Below are 16,673 nucleotides of genomic sequence, written 5' to 3'. Positions count from 1 at the left end.
GGGAGAGAATGGGAGCGGCGAAACAAGTGCTATAGCAGGGCAACAAGGAACCCTTTCGGGGATGGAACGTTCTGGATCCCAACTGTGTCAACGGCAGTGTCCTGGCTGTGAAGCCACAATAGAGACGTGTAAGATGTCAGCACGGGGGGAACTGGACAAAGATACACAGGAACTCTCCAAATTATTCCTTATGATTGCGTGTGAATCTGGCTGGGCACAGTGGCTCATACCTGTAATCTTAGCACTTTGGGAGGCTGAAGTGGGAGGATTGCTTGAGCCCAGGATTGCTTGAGACCAGCCTGGGCACAAAGCAAGACTTCGCCTCAACAAAAAAGTTTAAAAATAGGCCAGGCTCGGTGGCTCAGCTTGTCATCCAAGCACTTTGGGAGGCCAAGGCGAGTGGATTGCCTGAGCCCGAGGGTTCAGGACCAGCCTGGGCAACTTGGAAATACCTCGTCTCTACAATAAGTAAAAAAATTAGCCGGGTGTGGTAGCGCCTGCCTGTAGTTCTGGCTACCTGGAAGGTTGAGGCGGAAAGGATTGCTGGAGCCCAGCAGGTCGACACTAGGGTGGCAGTGAGTGTGCCACTGCACTCCAGCCTGGGCGATGGAGTGAGACTTTAATTAAAAAAAAAAAAATAAATCCATTGGGCGTGGTAGCACATGCCTGTAGTCCCAGCTACTCCATAGGGTGAGGCAGAAGGATCGCCTAAGCCCAGGAGATCAAGGCTGTGGTGAGCCGTGACTGTTATGATTATGCCACTGCTCTCCAGCCTAGGCAACAGAGTGAGACCCCCGACTCAAAACAAACAAACAAAAACTGCATGTGAATCTACAATGCCCTCAAAAGAAAAAGTTTAATTTAAACTATTAATGTAGTAAGAAGAAAGCAAATGATATAACAGTTTGCATAACATAATCCTTATTCTTATTTTGTTCTTTATTTTTTTATGAGCCAGGGTTTCACTCTGTTACCCAGGCTGTAGTGCAGTGGCATGATCACAGCTCACCATGGCCTTGAACTCCTGGGTTCAGACTATTCTCCCTCCTCAGTCTCCCAAGTAGCTGAGACTACAGACCTGTGCCACCACGGCCGGCTAATTTTTTTTATTTTTTGTAGAAATGAGGTTTCACTATGTTGCCCAGGCTGATCTCAAACTCCTGGTCTCAAATGATTCTCCCACCTTGGCCTCCCAAAGTGCTGGAATTACAGATGAGAGCCACTGTACCTGGCCCCTAATTCTTAATCTGTAAGCATGTGTACACATGAGCACACATACACACAGGTTAACATTTTGGCATAAAATCTAATGTACATGGAAAATACAGTGGAAAGATTCATGACTATCCATCACTAGACATTCTCAGATGATGGCACTGTGGATGATTTGTTTGTACACAGTTTCTGCTAATTATCCATAAACAAGATGATCTACTTTCTTATTTTTATAGAGATGATATCTCACTATTTTGTCCAGGCTGGTCTCAAACTCCTGGACTCAAGCCATCCTCTCACCTCAGCCTCCCAAAGTGCTGAGATCACAGGCATGAGTCACCACGCCCGGCCTAGAGGTCTACTACTTTCGCAGTTAGAGAGGTAATGCTCGCCCAAGTCTGCAGTGCCACCGCCTCCCCCAGTCAAGCAAAGGCTCCTCCATCCTTCTCTTGTTCAGGCCAAGTCCTTGGCATTGCCCCAGCTCCTTTCTCTCGTACCCCAGAGCTAAGCCATCAGCCAGCTCTGACGGCCCCACTCTCAGAATCTCCCCAGACCCTTGCTTCTCACTGCCATGGCCCACACTTGGCTCGGAGCAGAGGCTGGTGTGCCTTTGATGGCCTCCAGGGCCCCACAGGGCCTGGGTTTCTCATTTGCTCCACCCCTGTGCGCCCCCCGCCCCCCGCTCAGCCCCGATTCTCCTTCCTGGGCCTCGCTGTCACGCTCCCCTGGCCTGCTCTCCCTTGGACATCCCACCTGCCCCTCTCTCCCCCATGAGGGCCCTGCTCTGAAGTCACAGCCCAAGAGCCTGCCCTGGACGGTGGGTGGAAAACAGCCCCAGCCCCGGCCTGGCCCCTGCCACCACTCTGCTTTCTTTCACATGTTTGTTTGTTGTCTGTCTGTCCTCTCTGGAAAATTCTATGAGAGCATGGTCTCATCTGTTTTGTTCACTGCTCACCTCCAGTGCCAGCAACAGGGCCTGGCATATGAGGGCTCTCAAGAAATACTGGTTATATGAAGGTTTTTTAAATATACTCATTGAGGGCTGGGCATGGTGGCTCATGCCTGTAATCCCAGCACTTTGGGAGGCCTAGGTGAGAGGCTTGCTTGAGCCCATGATTTCGAGACCAACCTGGGCAACATTGTAAGCCCCGTCTCTACACAAAATTTAAAAAATTAGCCAGGCATGGTGGTGCATGCCTATAGTCCCAGCTACTTGGGAGGCTGAGGTGGGAGAATCACCTGAACCCAGGAGGTAGAGGCCATGGTAAGCTATGATTCTGCTACTGCACTTCAGCCTGGGTGACAAAGTGAGATCCTGACTCAAAAAAAAAAAAAAAAAAAAAAAAAAAGATTTACTTATTGAGCTAACAGACCTTAACATCATAAATCTAAAGCTTTCCCAAGAGTTACTTCGGGGTATGTATGTGCAAATGTATCTGAAGAACTTAGAGGCATCTACATAATTTCTTCCTTTAGAAAAGTTGAAACCAACATGCTGGTTTGGCAGCAGACTTGGGAACGTCAAATCCTTCCTTATCCACACCCTCAAATGCCATCCTCTACTGTGTGTTTAAACATATCCACACCTGTAATCCCAGGACTTTAGGAGGCTGAGGCAGGAGGATTGTTTGAGCCCAGGAGTTTGAGACCAGCCTAGGCAACATAGCGAGACCTCATCTCTACAAACAAACAAACAAAAATCAGAAAAGTAGCTGGGTGTGGTGGTGCGTACCTATAGCCACAGATACTAGGGAGGCTGGGACGAAAGGATTGCCTGAACCCAGGAGGTCGAGTTGTGTACTCCAGCCTGGGTGACAGAGTGAGACCCTGACTCAAGGGGGAAAAAAAAAAAGAATATTAAGTAACAAAAGCAAGCTGCATGTGACATCATTTGAGAAAATGGAAAAGCCACAAAATACAATAGGTTGTGTATTGCATAAATACTGTTATTTATGATATGGAGCCATGACAAAATGCTAGCCTTGATTAATTCTTGGTGGCGGGTACAGACATCTGTGATGTTATCCTTTGCTCCCTAAGCATACCCACAGACCCTTATATGCAGCTTGTGGGCTCCCTGCGGGGAGGAGGTGACGCGGACTTTCCCAGCAAAGGAGCAAGGGCCTCACCTGTGATCAGAGGCTTGTAGCTCCGCGCGGCCGTAATACCTGAGGGCACCAGGAGACCAGGCGTGGCTGACCTTGGTGTTGACGTCTAGATCGCTGTCGAGAAGGTTGAGTTCTCCAGCTACTCGCAGGGCCCAGGCAAGAAATCCACATGCAACACAAAGTCATATCAGCATCCAGAATACAATCACGAAATTTCCACAACAGAGTCTCCACCAGACCCTCTGTGCCCCAGACTCACCCGCTTTACCCCTGAAGGTGAAACCAGGCCTCAGCTGCTGTGGAGCCTAGGGTTCAAAACACTGCCCATACGTGATTCGAACCTCGCCTGCTGTCCCCCCTGCCCACGACCTACAGGCCTGGGACACACCCTGCTGCTGCTTGGGTTTCTGTCCCAGGGTCCAGGAGATTCCCAGTTCTGCAGTGATTTGTACAGAGGCCTCGGCCTCCCAGTGCCCCGGGCCACACAGGTGTTCTCCAACTCATCTGAAGGAAAATTTATCTTTTCTACCTACAGATGGCTTTGAAATCTCAGCAGACATCTCTCCTGAAGTGTGCAAATGTTGTTTCTGAACTAGTTGGCTGGTATTCTAACTCTAAATAAGCCTCACTTTCTAGCTGGGCATCAGTAATCGTTCAGAACATACTTGACAACTCATGGATTAAAAAAATTCAACTCTTATTTTTATCATGTCTTGATCATATTCAATTTGGAAGTGAGTTTTTTTGTTTTAGAGACAAGGTCTCAATCTGTTGCTCAATCAATGCTCACTGTAGCCTCGAATTGCTGGGCTCAAGTGATCCTCCCCCTTCAGCCTCCCAAGTAGGTAGGATTACAGGTGTGCACCGCCACACCTGGCTAATATTTTTTAATTTTCGTAGACAGGATCACACTATGTTGCCCAGGTTGGTTTCAAACGCCTGGTCTCAAGTGATCCCCCCACTATGCCCTCCCAGGGTTTACAGGTGTGAGCCACTGTGCCTGGCCTGGAGTTGGGCTACTAAGCAGGTAAGAGTTTGGCTGGCTGGGCTTGGTGGCTCAGTCTGTCATCCCAGTACTTTGGGAGGCCGAGGCAAGTGGATTGCCTAAGCCCACGGGTTTGAGAACAGCCCAGCCAACTTGGTGAGACCTCGTCTCTGCAATAAATAAAAAATTAGCCGGGCACAGTAGCGTGTGTCTGTAGTTCCAGCTACTTGGAAGGCTGAGACATAAGGATCACTGGAGCCCAGCGAGTCGATGTTGGGGTGTCCGTGAGTATGCCACGGTACTCCACCCAGGGCGACGGAGTGAGACTCCAACAAAAAAATAAGTTTGGCTGAACAAAATGAGCTGGATAAAGGACGTGAGTGAGTTAAGTGAGTGCGTGTAGAGGCAGGAGACATCCCCACACTTCCCTCCCTTCCTCCCCCCAGAATAAGGGGTGGGATTAGAGGGAGGAGGAGCCTCCCCAAAGCCCAACTTCCAAGGCTTAGGAGTTAACATCTGGGTGACTTCCGTGTCACTGTGGGTTATCAAAATGATTGTGCTTTACAGAGCAGAGCGTGGTCAGAGAAATGTGTTGTTTTTCCTCCGCAGTGTTTACCATACCCCCCGCCCCCCCCACACCCACCAGCTCTCAGACGTGCACGTGTCACTCACCTGTTTTATCAAAAGCATGCTTCTTCCTCCACCACAGCACCCTGTCCGTCCAGGCTGGTGTGCGGCACTTGTCGCTTGTGTCGTAGGCAGCTGAGCCGACGTCATACTTGTAGGTGGGTCCAAAATTAATGGCTCCTTCATGAAAGTCTTTAAAAATCTATTGGGAGAAAAAGAAGTCATAAGACCACCTTCAGTCTCCCAGATTGTGTATGTTATAGACAAAAACAAGTGAAAAGGCACATCCCAGGGCGCCCTGTTCCTGGAAAATAAAATAAGCAACAATACCTGAAAAGTATCAGAAGCAACTCTGCATTTGCAAATATGTCTCAAACTGGACATACGTGTGGTTTTCTTTTCTTTTTTTTTTTCTTTTTTTGAATTGGAGTCCTACTCTGTTGCCCAGCCTGGAGTGCAGTGGCACAATCACGGTTCACTGCAGCCTTGACCTGCTGGACTCAGGTGATCCTTCCATCTCAGCCTCCTGAGTAGCTGGGACTATAGGCATGCGCCACCATGCCTGGCTAATGTTTTCGATTTTTTTGTACCATTTTTCCCAGGTTGGTCTTGAACTCTGGGCTCAAGTGATCCTCCCACCTTAGCCTCCCACAGTGATGGGATTACAGGCATGAGCTATTGTACCTGGCCATGTGTGCCTTTTCATTGCCAAGAAAGTGGTGATTCTTTACGCATCCAGACACTGTGTGACACACCACCCTGCATCTTCCCCTCCTTCCAGTGTCCCATTTATCCAGTGTCCCCCTGGAGACACCGAATGGCTCGAGGCAGGGTCAGGTGTCTCATTTGTCCAGTTCCAGACTCGGTGCAAGGCCCCGCCCACACCTGACAAGACCTCCATCAGTACTTGTTAACGAGCTGAGTATGCAGAAGCACAGTGTGAAAGCTGAGCTCTCTGTGTGGCTGTGGACTGGCTTGGAGCAGACGCCCACTTGGGCCCTTGGGGAAACGTGCCAGGGCATGAGACTGCTGGCAAGAGGAAGAAAGAAGCTACCCTGAGGGTGGTTTCTGTGGTCACCTGTTCATCCAGCCACCCCTCAGCCATCCTCGTCCCGACAGGGGTAGAGGCGGGAAGAGGCAGAAAACCTGGAGGAATGTCCAAACCGTGTGCTCTGCGAGCGACCTTGTCTGCCCTGTGTGCACACATTTAACCTGCTTCTTTCTCTCCAGGCCAATGGACCTTAGACGCACGGTCCTCAGCTCAGCCATCTTGTTGGGAGGCCAACAGGCACGCGGATAAACAAACAGTCCTAGTTGGAGGAGGAGATAAATTTGGGACACGTGGAAGCCGGCTGGTGTCACCTTGAAGAACTGAGGACAGATCCTATTGTTGAATCTTTGCTATTTGTGTCATGGCCTGAGGTGTTTCTAAAAAACTGCACACAGGCCATGTTGGGGAAATAGAATCCCAGCCATGTGTGCTATGTGACCTTGGGAGATGCCAGCTCACCTTGCCCTCAGTCTTCTTTCTCTATAAAATGGGTATTATACCCGATCTGCAGGGTGACTATGAGGATTGTGTGTACATTTTGGTGTGTTAGATATTGTTATAATCTATTAGCATTTTCACCAACAGGAAATAGTGCTATCACCAAAATAAAGTCATTAGAGCAGAGGCCAAAGTGTCACTTGGTGCTTCACGAAGCCTCAAATGAAACAGTCCCCAAACGGTCTCACCCATGAGGAGGGGGAGGTGGGTAACTTGGTGTGTGTGGCTCGTGTAAATCCACATTCAACAGCCCCATGCGGTGATGTGCCCAGACACTGACATCAGGGCCACTGGAACTGAGCACAGCTACAGACTCATGGGCGAGACACAGGAACAGAGGGCTCAGCCTGTCTGGAGGGGGACGAGACAGCAGACCCCCCTCAGCCCTGGGAGTGCACGCCTTGGGAGGGGAGACACTGACGGCTACTGGCTTTTGCAGCCGGTGTAAACACATCCAGTGTGCTTTCCCACGGCAGGGGCCTCTCTGCAGGGAGACACCCAGGTCCTACACGCGGCTTGCCAAAGCCTGGTGGAAGAGGGACGGGGTGTGAGTGATGGCCACCCCTGCCCCACCTCACATGCCCATGAGCTTTCTACAATATCAGAAACACTGTCAGATCCACTCCTGGGACTGAATTTCCTGTACACTCGCCTGCACGTGCCATGCCGATGGGAGCAGCTGCCGAAAACTGTTTTACAAGCACAACTTACTTTCCCACTTGATTTCTGTAGTCGAAGTTGATCAAATTCCAGAAGTTTCTTCCAGTCTTGGCGTTTAACAAAATAGAAGACTTCTTCATAAGTCAGATCAATGCGGTAGTTGAAATCGCCACACCAGAACACGTAATCGTGAGAAAAAACATTTCTCCCCTAAGTTGTAAAGAAAAGCACGGTCATTCTAACCCACTTGGCAAGGAAGGTAGAGGGGAAGAGGGGACAAGCTCTTGGGGTTGAGGACAAGCAGGAGCATTTTTCTTACAATGTTTCTTTTAAAAAAAAAAAAAGGTTTCTAGGCTGGGTGCAGTGGCTCACGCTTGTAATCCCAGCACTTGGGGAGGCCAAGGCGGGAGGATTGCTTGAGTCCAGGAGTTCAAGACCAGCCTGGGCAGCATAGCAAAATCTCGTCTCTACAAAAAAAAAAACCAAATTGGCTGGGCGTGATGGTATGCACCTATAGTACCAGCGACTTGGGAGGCTGAGGAAGGAGGACTGCCTGAGCCCAGGAGGTTGCGGTTGCAGTGAGCTGTGATGGGGCCACTGCACTCCAGCCGGGGCGACAGAGCAAGACCCTGACTCAAAAATAAAAAAGTAAATAAAAGTTTTCTACCAGAGTTTCTTGAGTTCCACTTACCCTGGAGCCTATTGAGGTGATCTTACGTGGCTCACTTTTTCACTTTAAACCATAGTGTTTCTGAGTGGGTTGGAGAGAGCTGACTCGGGGAGCAAGACCACCAGTGTGTCCTGCATGGACCCTGACCCCCAGGGTTGGGCTGTGTGTCCTCCTAGGCACTACCCAAGCACTCAGCACCATGTGAGTGAAGCTTTGGGAAAGCAGTGTGCAGGCTCAGCACGGGCATCTTCTTCAACCTCCACACGTCGTGGGTGTTCTCATCCTGGGACCCTCTCTCTCCTTCCTGCCACCCCTAGTCATGCCCAGTTGCTCGAAGTCCAGGCCCCAGCTTGGGCCTGGAGAGCTCTTGGGGTCCTCGTTTTTTTTCTCTCTCTCTCCCAGGAGTCACACAGGGACACCAGCAGCCACGGGTGGGCTGCCGGCAAGGGCTGGGAACTGTTCAGGCGCACACTGTCCTCACAGCAGCCCCTGTGAAGCAGACTACTGGCTTTCTTTCAAATTAAGCAAACAAAAGTTCCGAACTCACATCGCGTGCTGAAGGTTACTCAGCCAGCGCGGACAGAGATGCGGTTTCTGCTCAGTTCTGCCTGGCTCCAGAAATGCTTCTGTTCCCCTAAACTATCTGGCATTCCCACTACTCCCACCCTGTGACAATAGCCTTGGACAGCAGATCCAAATGATCCTAAGCAAACACAACGACTGTCTAGTCCAACTGAACTTTCTGCAGCGCCACGCCACTCACAGATACTGGGCACTTTCAATGTCGCCAGTGCAAACAAGAAATTTTTAATTTTATTTAATTTAAATTTAAAGAGCCACTTATGGCCAGTGGCTACCATATCAGACAATACCAATGAAGAATATTAACTTATAGGTAACTTTAGTATTTGTTTGTGAAAAAAAGAGCTACATTATAAATCTTTTAATTATGTGGAATGTGTCCCAAGTTTACTATTTCAAAATAGCATTGTTTTGTTTGGTTTTGTTTTGTTTTTGAGTCAAGAGTCTCACTCGTTGCTCAGGCCAGAGTGTAGTCGCACAATCATGGCTCACCATAGCCTCGACCTCCTTGGGCTCAGGTGATCTTTATGCCTCAGCCTCCCCAGTAGCTAGGACTATAGGCCACTGTGTCCAGTTCATTTAATTTTTGTTGTTGTTAGAGACGGCTCTATTTGTCTAGGTTGGTCTTGAACTCATGGGCTTATGCAATCTTCTCGCCTTGGACTCCCAAAGTTCTAGGATTACAGGCATGAGCCACCGCACCCAGCCCTCAAAAAATAAAAACTACAACAAGAAGTATGACACTTATTAATGAAAACTAAGGCATTTTTGCCTTGTGTGCTTATGCAGCCCAGTAAATGGGATGTCACTTTTAAGGGTTCTTAAGAGTTCTCGCAGGGAAGAGCTCCATGACTCCAAACTCCCACCTCTCAGACACTGGAAGATTCTCCGGAGAGAACAGCTGGAGTCTACCCTCACTTCAAGGAATAGGAGGGCCCGGGTGCTTCAGGGCCAGAGGTGTGCAGGGCGTCATCTCTGCACAGGAAGGAGAACACATATCTAAAAAATAAAGTCCTGGGCGGGCACAGTAGCTCAGCTTGTAATCCCAGCACTTTGGGAGGCCAAAGTGAGAGGATTGCCTGAGCTCAGGGGTTCAAGACCAGCCTGGGCAACTTGGTGAGACCTCGACTCTACAATTAAAAAAAATATATGCTAGGCATGGTAGCGCATGCCTGTGGTTCCAGTTACTTGGAAAGCTGAGGCGGAAGGATCACCTGAGCCCAGCAGGTCAACACTGGGGTGGCTGTGAGCCTGCCACTGCACTCCAGCCTGGGCGACAGAGTGAGACTCCAACTCAAAAAATAAAAAAAAAAATAATGTCCTCAGGCTTCAGGGGGAAACCTCCAGGCAGCCACAAGGGGGCAGTATAATGTGCGTTATTGGCAACCTTGAGGATGGGGGATCCAGGCTGCCTCGTCATGAATTCACTGAGTTAAAGCGCGTTGTGTGTGTGTGTGTGTGTGTGTGTGTGTGTGTGTGTGTGTGTTGAAGTGGGGTCTCACTCTGTCACCCAGGCTGGAGTGCAGTGGCATGAAGCCTTGACCTCCTGGGCTTTGGTGATCCTTCCCTCTCAGCCTCCCAAGAAGTTGAGACGAAAGGCACATGCCACCAAGCCCGGCTAATTTTTCAATTTTTGGTATTTTTTTTTTGGAGACAAGGTCTCACTATGCTGCCCAGGCTGCTTTTGAACCCTGGGCTCAAACAATCCTCATGACTTGGCCTCGCAAAGTGCTAGGATAACAGCGGTAAGCCATGGTGCCTAGAGAAAAAGCGTGTTCTTATCTGAGCCACAAAAAAAAGTGTGTGATGACTGTGACTCTCAAGAAAATGGGGTCCTGTACTACCAGGATTCAAATGTTCTCACCGCTTGGACAGACCAAAGCACGGACGCTCTGGTTTTCTTTCCCCAAATCATCACTTGGAAAATCGGAAAATGCACATACGAGAATCTAGATCCATGCCGACACTCAGGAAAGGTCTGGAGTCAGGAGGAGACAAATGCTCAGGGCTGGAGCCCTCTGGGCACACCCTGCCATGTTCGTGGAGTGACACAGCCACCTCCCCTCCCCACAGTTGGGCCCCAGTGCCTGACTCCTACCAGCAGCCCGTGAGGGGCTGAGCGGAGCGGGGAGGTGACTGAACCCACGCACCGTGGGGAAGCAGAGCTTCTGGGTGATCTCCCTGTAGTCCTCGTTCCGCTCCTTCACCTGGGACTGCCCGGCTGTCAGGTGACTGCATATGAAGCAGAAGCTGGTGCTGTGGAACTGGAAGCGGATGCCCACAGCGCCTTTGTTCCCTGCCTTTCCCCCCATGCCCGTCTTCACCGTGTCGATCGCCACATCCCTGGAACAGAAGGGCACAGGCTGTTGGTGCTCAGTGGCAGCTAAGGAAATGCATGATCTGCTTTGCTCAAGAGAAGAGCCAGCAGTGGTGGGACGGGCCACTCTGAGAGTGCCAAGATCCTCTGATCAGAGTCTGTTCAGTCCCATCTGTAGTGGCCACCCCAAACGGTGACCGAGGAGACCTCCATAGACTCCATGGTCTGGAGGCCACCTCCCCCAGCTGCCAACAGTCGCTCTGAGCACCTCGTCCACACCCTGACTCAGAAGTGCCCTGTGCTCACAAGAGCACCCATGGAACTGAGGACCTGTTACCCCTGTGTCCGCCCCTGGTCCTCACTGCCAGCAGGAGCAGCACGGATGTCACCACCCACCAGCTCACCCCCTGCAGCTGTCATGCCAACCACAGGAGCAGCCATCTGGGCACTCAACCCATTTTCAAAACTGGGAAACCAGCAGTCCATTAGGCTGGGCGGGTGGGTGGTCTCTAATGGACCCCCTGTGCAATGCAGACTCCTGCTCATGTCAGAACGCCAACTCACAACACACACAGGTGATAGGCAGGTCCACAGAGCCATGACCTACAAGCAGATTGTCTCTGTGGCAGTGCCACAGGCTGAGGCCTACTGGGGTACTTGTGCCCAGGGAGACAAAATGAGCCTGGTAGCTCGCCAAGGTGGACAAACTCAGGGCCACTGGGGCGAGAAGTCGAGGACACAGGGCCGGAAATGTGGGGCTCCGCAGCTTTGCTGCCTTTCTTGAAGGGTTCCTTTCTCACCTTCACCCTAACCATGTCTTTCTCTAATCCTTGCCAACCTGGACCTGCTAATCTGGGACACTGCCAGGAATATCTTCTGGAAGTCAGAGGCGAGGGCCGGGACTCAGAGCACAGTGCTGCCACAACGTATACCTGTGGTGCTCGAATCACATGGACAATCCTGCTTGTCCCAGGAGGAAGTCCAGCTTGGTGCCAGGCATCAGCCATGAAAGACTGGAGGGAACTTGAATGCCCTAAGACTGGGTGGCAATAGGTGGCTACTGGAAAGTTGAGGGAAGACCAGGCATGGTGGCTCATGCCTGCAATCCCAGCATTTTGGGAGGTCGAGGAGAGCAACTGCTCGAGCTCAGGAGTTTGAGACCAGCCTGGGCAACACAGTGAAACCTCGTCTCTACAAAAATAAAAATAGAAATATTAGCTGGGTGTGGTGGCACGTGCCTGTAGTCCAGGCTACTCGGGAGGCTGAGGTAGAAGGATTGCCTCAGTCCAGGAAGTCGAGGCTGCCATGAGCCGTGATTGTGATCATGACTGCACTCCAGTCTGGGCAACAGAGTGAGACCTTGACTCAAAACAAAACAAAAAAAAACTGAGGCAGAAGATGAGTTCCTCCGACACCTTAAAACCCACACTGACACCCTTACCCACACACACCCTTTCCCAAAGGAGACACATTTCCTAAGATTTCCCTTTCTGGTACTTGCAACGCTGTCACCATGGAGAGACAACAATGGCACGACAGTGGTAGAGGCCCACACATTTTCCATAGAATTCTCTTTAGAAGAAACAAAAGACTTGGCATTTCCTGATGGGTGAGTCAGCCCTTGCTCAGAAGTTTCCTGTCTGGAAAATTCCCACAAGGAAACCCTTTTCTCGCCCAGGAATGAGCTTGGGTGACAACGATCAGGCAACACTCTTCCTAAGAGTTCAGCTTCCCAAGTCAGACGTTTCCCACTGTGGCTTTTTAACTGTTAGACAATATTCTATTCAGCCGGGTTTTTCCTTGGGGGTTTGGCTACATTTATCTCGAATAATGTCAGGTCCCAATCCCTGCAGAAGGGGGTTGGGGGAGGAAGAAGTCATAGAACAAGACACAAAGACGAACAGCCCCCTGTGCCCCAGATGTTTGTAAACTGAATGTTCTTACCTGATGAACGGGACATGGTATGGACGTACAAAGATATAAAGACAGACGCCCACCAGCTGTGCCGAAGTCAAGAGAATGTACCTATGAGAGCGTGAGATGGCTTTCTGAAGCTGCTCACCCCACATCTTCCTGTTGGTGGTACTGGCAGAGAAAAAGAGAGAAGGGCGCTGTCTTCAGTGGTTGGAGGCACTGGCAACAACGCTCCAGCCCTGAGCTTATTCTTTTACGGAACTGATGTCACACCACCTGCTCCCCAGTGTCAGTGTCACGCCTTCCTTCCTTGAGTGGCTGATCTGCGTATTTTGGGTTGTGTCTCAGACATCGTGGCAGCCCCCTCTTCGACCCATGAATCCCAGCACAGGGCCTTCTCGTGGGCACTGCAGAATCAGTTTGATTTACTTGTTCAGAAACTTCCTTGAAATAAAGCTGGGCCAGTATGGGGGTGGGGAAGGTCTGGCTGACTTTGTATTACATGTTCATCCAGTGGTTTTGATTCTTTCCTTGGTCGTGGTGTGAAGGAGAGGAACGTCTTGCCCCAGGAGATGTGAACCAGCCGCTCTCGCCGCCCTGCCCTCCCCGCCCATCCCATGTTCACACCCACCAGCTCCCTGTAGTAGTGTGAACTGGCCTGAACCCACAGCCTCCCAGATCACCTCAGAGAAAACACAGTAGTCATCAGTTCTTCCTTCTACTTCCTTAATTAGCAGGGAAGGAAGAGCAGGTCTGTGCCTACAGGTGAGTGCAGGAAAGGAGCCTAATCAGAGACACCCACACAGCCAGGGCCATAGGTTGACTGGTTCAGAAGCAGGCAGGGTCTAGAAGCGCCTCCAGGCCCTGCTCCCTGGCAGGCACCTGACTCAAGAAGTCCCGCCCTGCTCCACACCTGGCTCCTTACCTGGCATTGACAATATTCCCCGCACTCAACTCCACCATCTCTTCAAAGCCCACGGCAAATATGTCAGCTGGGCTGCTGTCATCTGGGGGAAAAGACAGGAGATGAGAGAAATCAGAACCACCAAGTCCTGCAGGATGGAGTCCATGGGGTTTCCCGCTGCTTTTCTGAGCCTCACTGTCCACTGCCAACGTCCAACCCAAGGAGGCTGTCACCACTGCTGGGGAGTGGCTCCAACAGAACCTGGGTTGGAAACACCCGTTTGATGGGAAGCCCAGCGAGTCCACTTTTGCTCCCTTCAGACAGCGGAGTCTGGGGTTTACCATAATTCCTGCGGCCATTTACAGAATCTCTCCATTCATGACCTCTGACCCCTGGGCACCTGAGCCCTCATGCCCAGCCACACTCATGCTGCAGAAAGTGCAGAAAGTAAGGCCTGCCCAGGCCTCAGTAGAGGGGAAGCAGCCTCCATCGGCAAAAGGACAGGCAGGCTGTCCATTTCCTCCCTGTTGGCTACTCTGGGCAACTGGAACCTCTAACTTCCCTGATTGAAAGCCTTTTTTATTTTATTTTTTATTTTTGGAGTTGGAGTCTTACTCCGTTGCCCAGGCTGGAGTGCAGTGGCACACTCCTGGCCACCCCAGCATCAATCTGCTGGGCCCCGGCAATCCTTCCATCTCGGCCTTCCAAGTAGCCAGAACTACAGGCACATGCTACTATGCCTGGCTAATTTTTAATTTATTGTAGAGACAAGGTCTTGCCAAGTTGCTGGGCTGGTCTCAAACCCTTGGGCTCAGGCAACCCACTTGCCTCGGCCTCCCAAAGTGCTGGGATTACAGGTTGAGCCACCGAGTCCGGCCTATTTTATTCTTTTAAGGCAGTCTCATTCTGTCACCCAGACTAAGTGCAGTGGCAGGATCACGGCTCACTGCAGCCTTGGCCTCCTAAGCTCAGGCGATCCTCCTGTCTCAGCCTCCTGAGTAGCTGAGACTACAGGTGCGTGCCACCATACCTGACTAATTTTATTATTAATACTATTATTATTATTATTATTATTTACTGTAGAGACAAGGTCTCACTAAGTTGCCCAGGTTGGTCTTGAACCCTGGGATCAAGCAATCCTCTCCTCTCTGTCTCCCAAAGGGCTGAGATTACAGGCATGAACCACTGAGCCTGGCCATTTTTTTTTTCCTTAAAGAAAACAGTCCCTGTCTGTCTGTTTGATCTGTTGGCAACAGTAACTACAACGCCTCCTTCTCCCAAACCAGGTGGGCTTAGAGTGGGACTGCTGGTGAGCTCACTGACATCCACCCCAATAGAAGTGAGCTGGTGAGCTCACTGACGTCCACCCCAATAGAAGTGAGCTGGTGAGCTCACTGACGTCCACCCCAATAGGCGAGAGTACAGCCAGCTTGCTCCAGCCACCCACTCTTCCCTGCAGGCAAAAGGAAAAGGAGTCACTTTAGTACCAGGAGTGGGGGAGACGCTCCTGGGCCAGGGCAGTACTGAATGTTCCCAGCACTTCCAGGCCTGCCCTAGTGGGCCCCACAAATGCCTACACAGGCCACACAGACACAGAGAACCCCAGTGACTCTGAACGGTAGACTGCTGCCTGTCCTCTGAGGTGGGGGAGGGGTGGGAGGGGAGCAGAAGGCAGCGTGTGCCAGGGGAGGGGACGAGCTCTGGGCACTGCCGGGCAGCTGTGGAGGACTGCCTGAGCACAGGCTACTGTGTGTCGGTCAGGCCACAGGTCACTTGTCAACAGGCAAAGAACGGTGCCTCGAGTCTCTTTCTAAGCCCCAGGAAGCAGGAAAAAGCAAGGCCCTTGAGTAAATGCTGACTGAACAAAACTCACTTATTCTCCAAAAGTCATTTCTTCTTCAGATCCTAAGTTCTGGGGCCATTCAATAGTATATGGCATGATATAAGACAAAAGGTGAGGTGTCCAATTTGGAATTATTCTATTCTCAAAAAGCACACAAGGGCCAGGCATGCTGGGTCACACCTGTAATCCCAGCACTTTGGGAGGCTGAGGCAGGAGACCAGGAGTTGAGACCAGGAGTTCACGATCAGCCTAGGCATCCCTAGGCTCATCCCTAAAGAAAACATTTTTTAACCTCATCCCTAAAGAAAACATTTTTTAAAAAATTAGCTGAGCATGGTGGTGCACACTTACAGTCCCAGCTACTCAGGAGGCTGACACAGGAGGATCACTTGTACCCAGGAGTTTGAGGCTGCAATGAGCTATGATCACATCGCTACACTCCAGCCTGGATGACAGAAGAAGACTCTGTCTATATGTATTACAAAATAAGTAAATAAACAAACACAAATTCTTTCATGACCACTTAGAGCAGATGAACAGAGTCGGCCTGGGGGAGGCCGACAGGCTGTCCTGAGTCAGCAGCAGCATTTAGGTGAGGCCGGGCTCCAGCTGCCAACACGCCCACGGCTCGAGAAGCCGCATTTTCCTCCTGGCGGCAAAAAGCTTCTAAAGATCGTGGTGGCTCATGCCTGAAACCCCAGCAGTTTGGGAGGCCGAGGCAAGAGGATTGCCTGAGCCCACGGGTTTAAGACCAGCCTAGGCAACATGGTGAGACCTCGTCTCTACAATAAATAATAACTTAAAAAAATTAGCCAGGCAAGGTGGTGCATGCCTATAGTTTCAGCTACTAGGAATGCTGAAGTGGAAGTATCGCCTGAGCCCAATACCCCAGCCTACGTGACAGAGTGAGACTCTGACTCAAAAGAAAGAAATAAAAAGCCGGGCTCAGTGGCTCAGTCTGTAATCCTGTGCTTTGGGAGGCTGAGATGAGTGGATTGCCTGAGCCCACAGGTTCGAGACCGCCTGGGCAACTTGGTGAGACCTCATCTCTACAATAAGTCAAAAATATTAACTGAGCATGGTAGTACGCGCCTGTAGTTCCAGCTACTTGGAAGGCTGAGGCGGAAGGATTGCCAGAGCCCACCAGGTCAAGGCTGTGGTGGCCGGGAGCATGCCACTGCACTCCAGTCTGGGTGACAGAGTGAGACTCCAACTCAAAAAAAAAAAAACCAGCAAAAAAGCTTCTAGTGATTAAAACCTGAGACTGTAACTTCTCAAGAACAGAGAGATTCGCCATGT

The 16,673-nt window shown here is 50.7% G+C and overlaps 1 protein-coding gene across 2 annotated transcripts in view; it reads right to left on the bottom strand.

Moving 5' to 3' along the window:
* Positions 1-16,673, bottom strand: part of SYNJ2 (synaptojanin 2) — an 84,892-nt gene that overhangs the window by 20,823 nt on the left and 47,396 nt on the right. For both annotated transcript variants that reach the window (XM_021706116.1, XM_021706117.1), the window contains exons 12-17: positions 13,553-13,634; positions 12,658-12,798; positions 10,547-10,739; positions 7,196-7,354; positions 4,981-5,137; positions 3,345-3,462 (exon numbers count right to left, since the gene is read on the bottom strand). In XM_021706116.1, the coding sequence (XP_021561791.1) occupies positions 3,345-3,462; positions 4,981-5,137; positions 7,196-7,354; positions 10,547-10,739; positions 12,658-12,798; positions 13,553-13,634 (850 nt within the window). The remainder of the gene's footprint in view (positions 1-3,344; positions 3,463-4,980; positions 5,138-7,195; positions 7,355-10,546; positions 10,740-12,657; positions 12,799-13,552; positions 13,635-16,673) is intronic.

Source organism: Carlito syrichta, unplaced genomic scaffold (assembly GCF_000164805.1).
Source record: "Carlito syrichta isolate Samal-C Ts95f unplaced genomic scaffold, Tarsius_syrichta-2.0.1 Scaffold315163, whole genome shotgun sequence".
NCBI classification, from domain to species: domain Eukaryota; kingdom Metazoa; phylum Chordata; class Mammalia; order Primates; family Tarsiidae; genus Carlito; species Carlito syrichta.
This window is presented reverse-complemented; position numbering and strand designations above follow the sequence as displayed.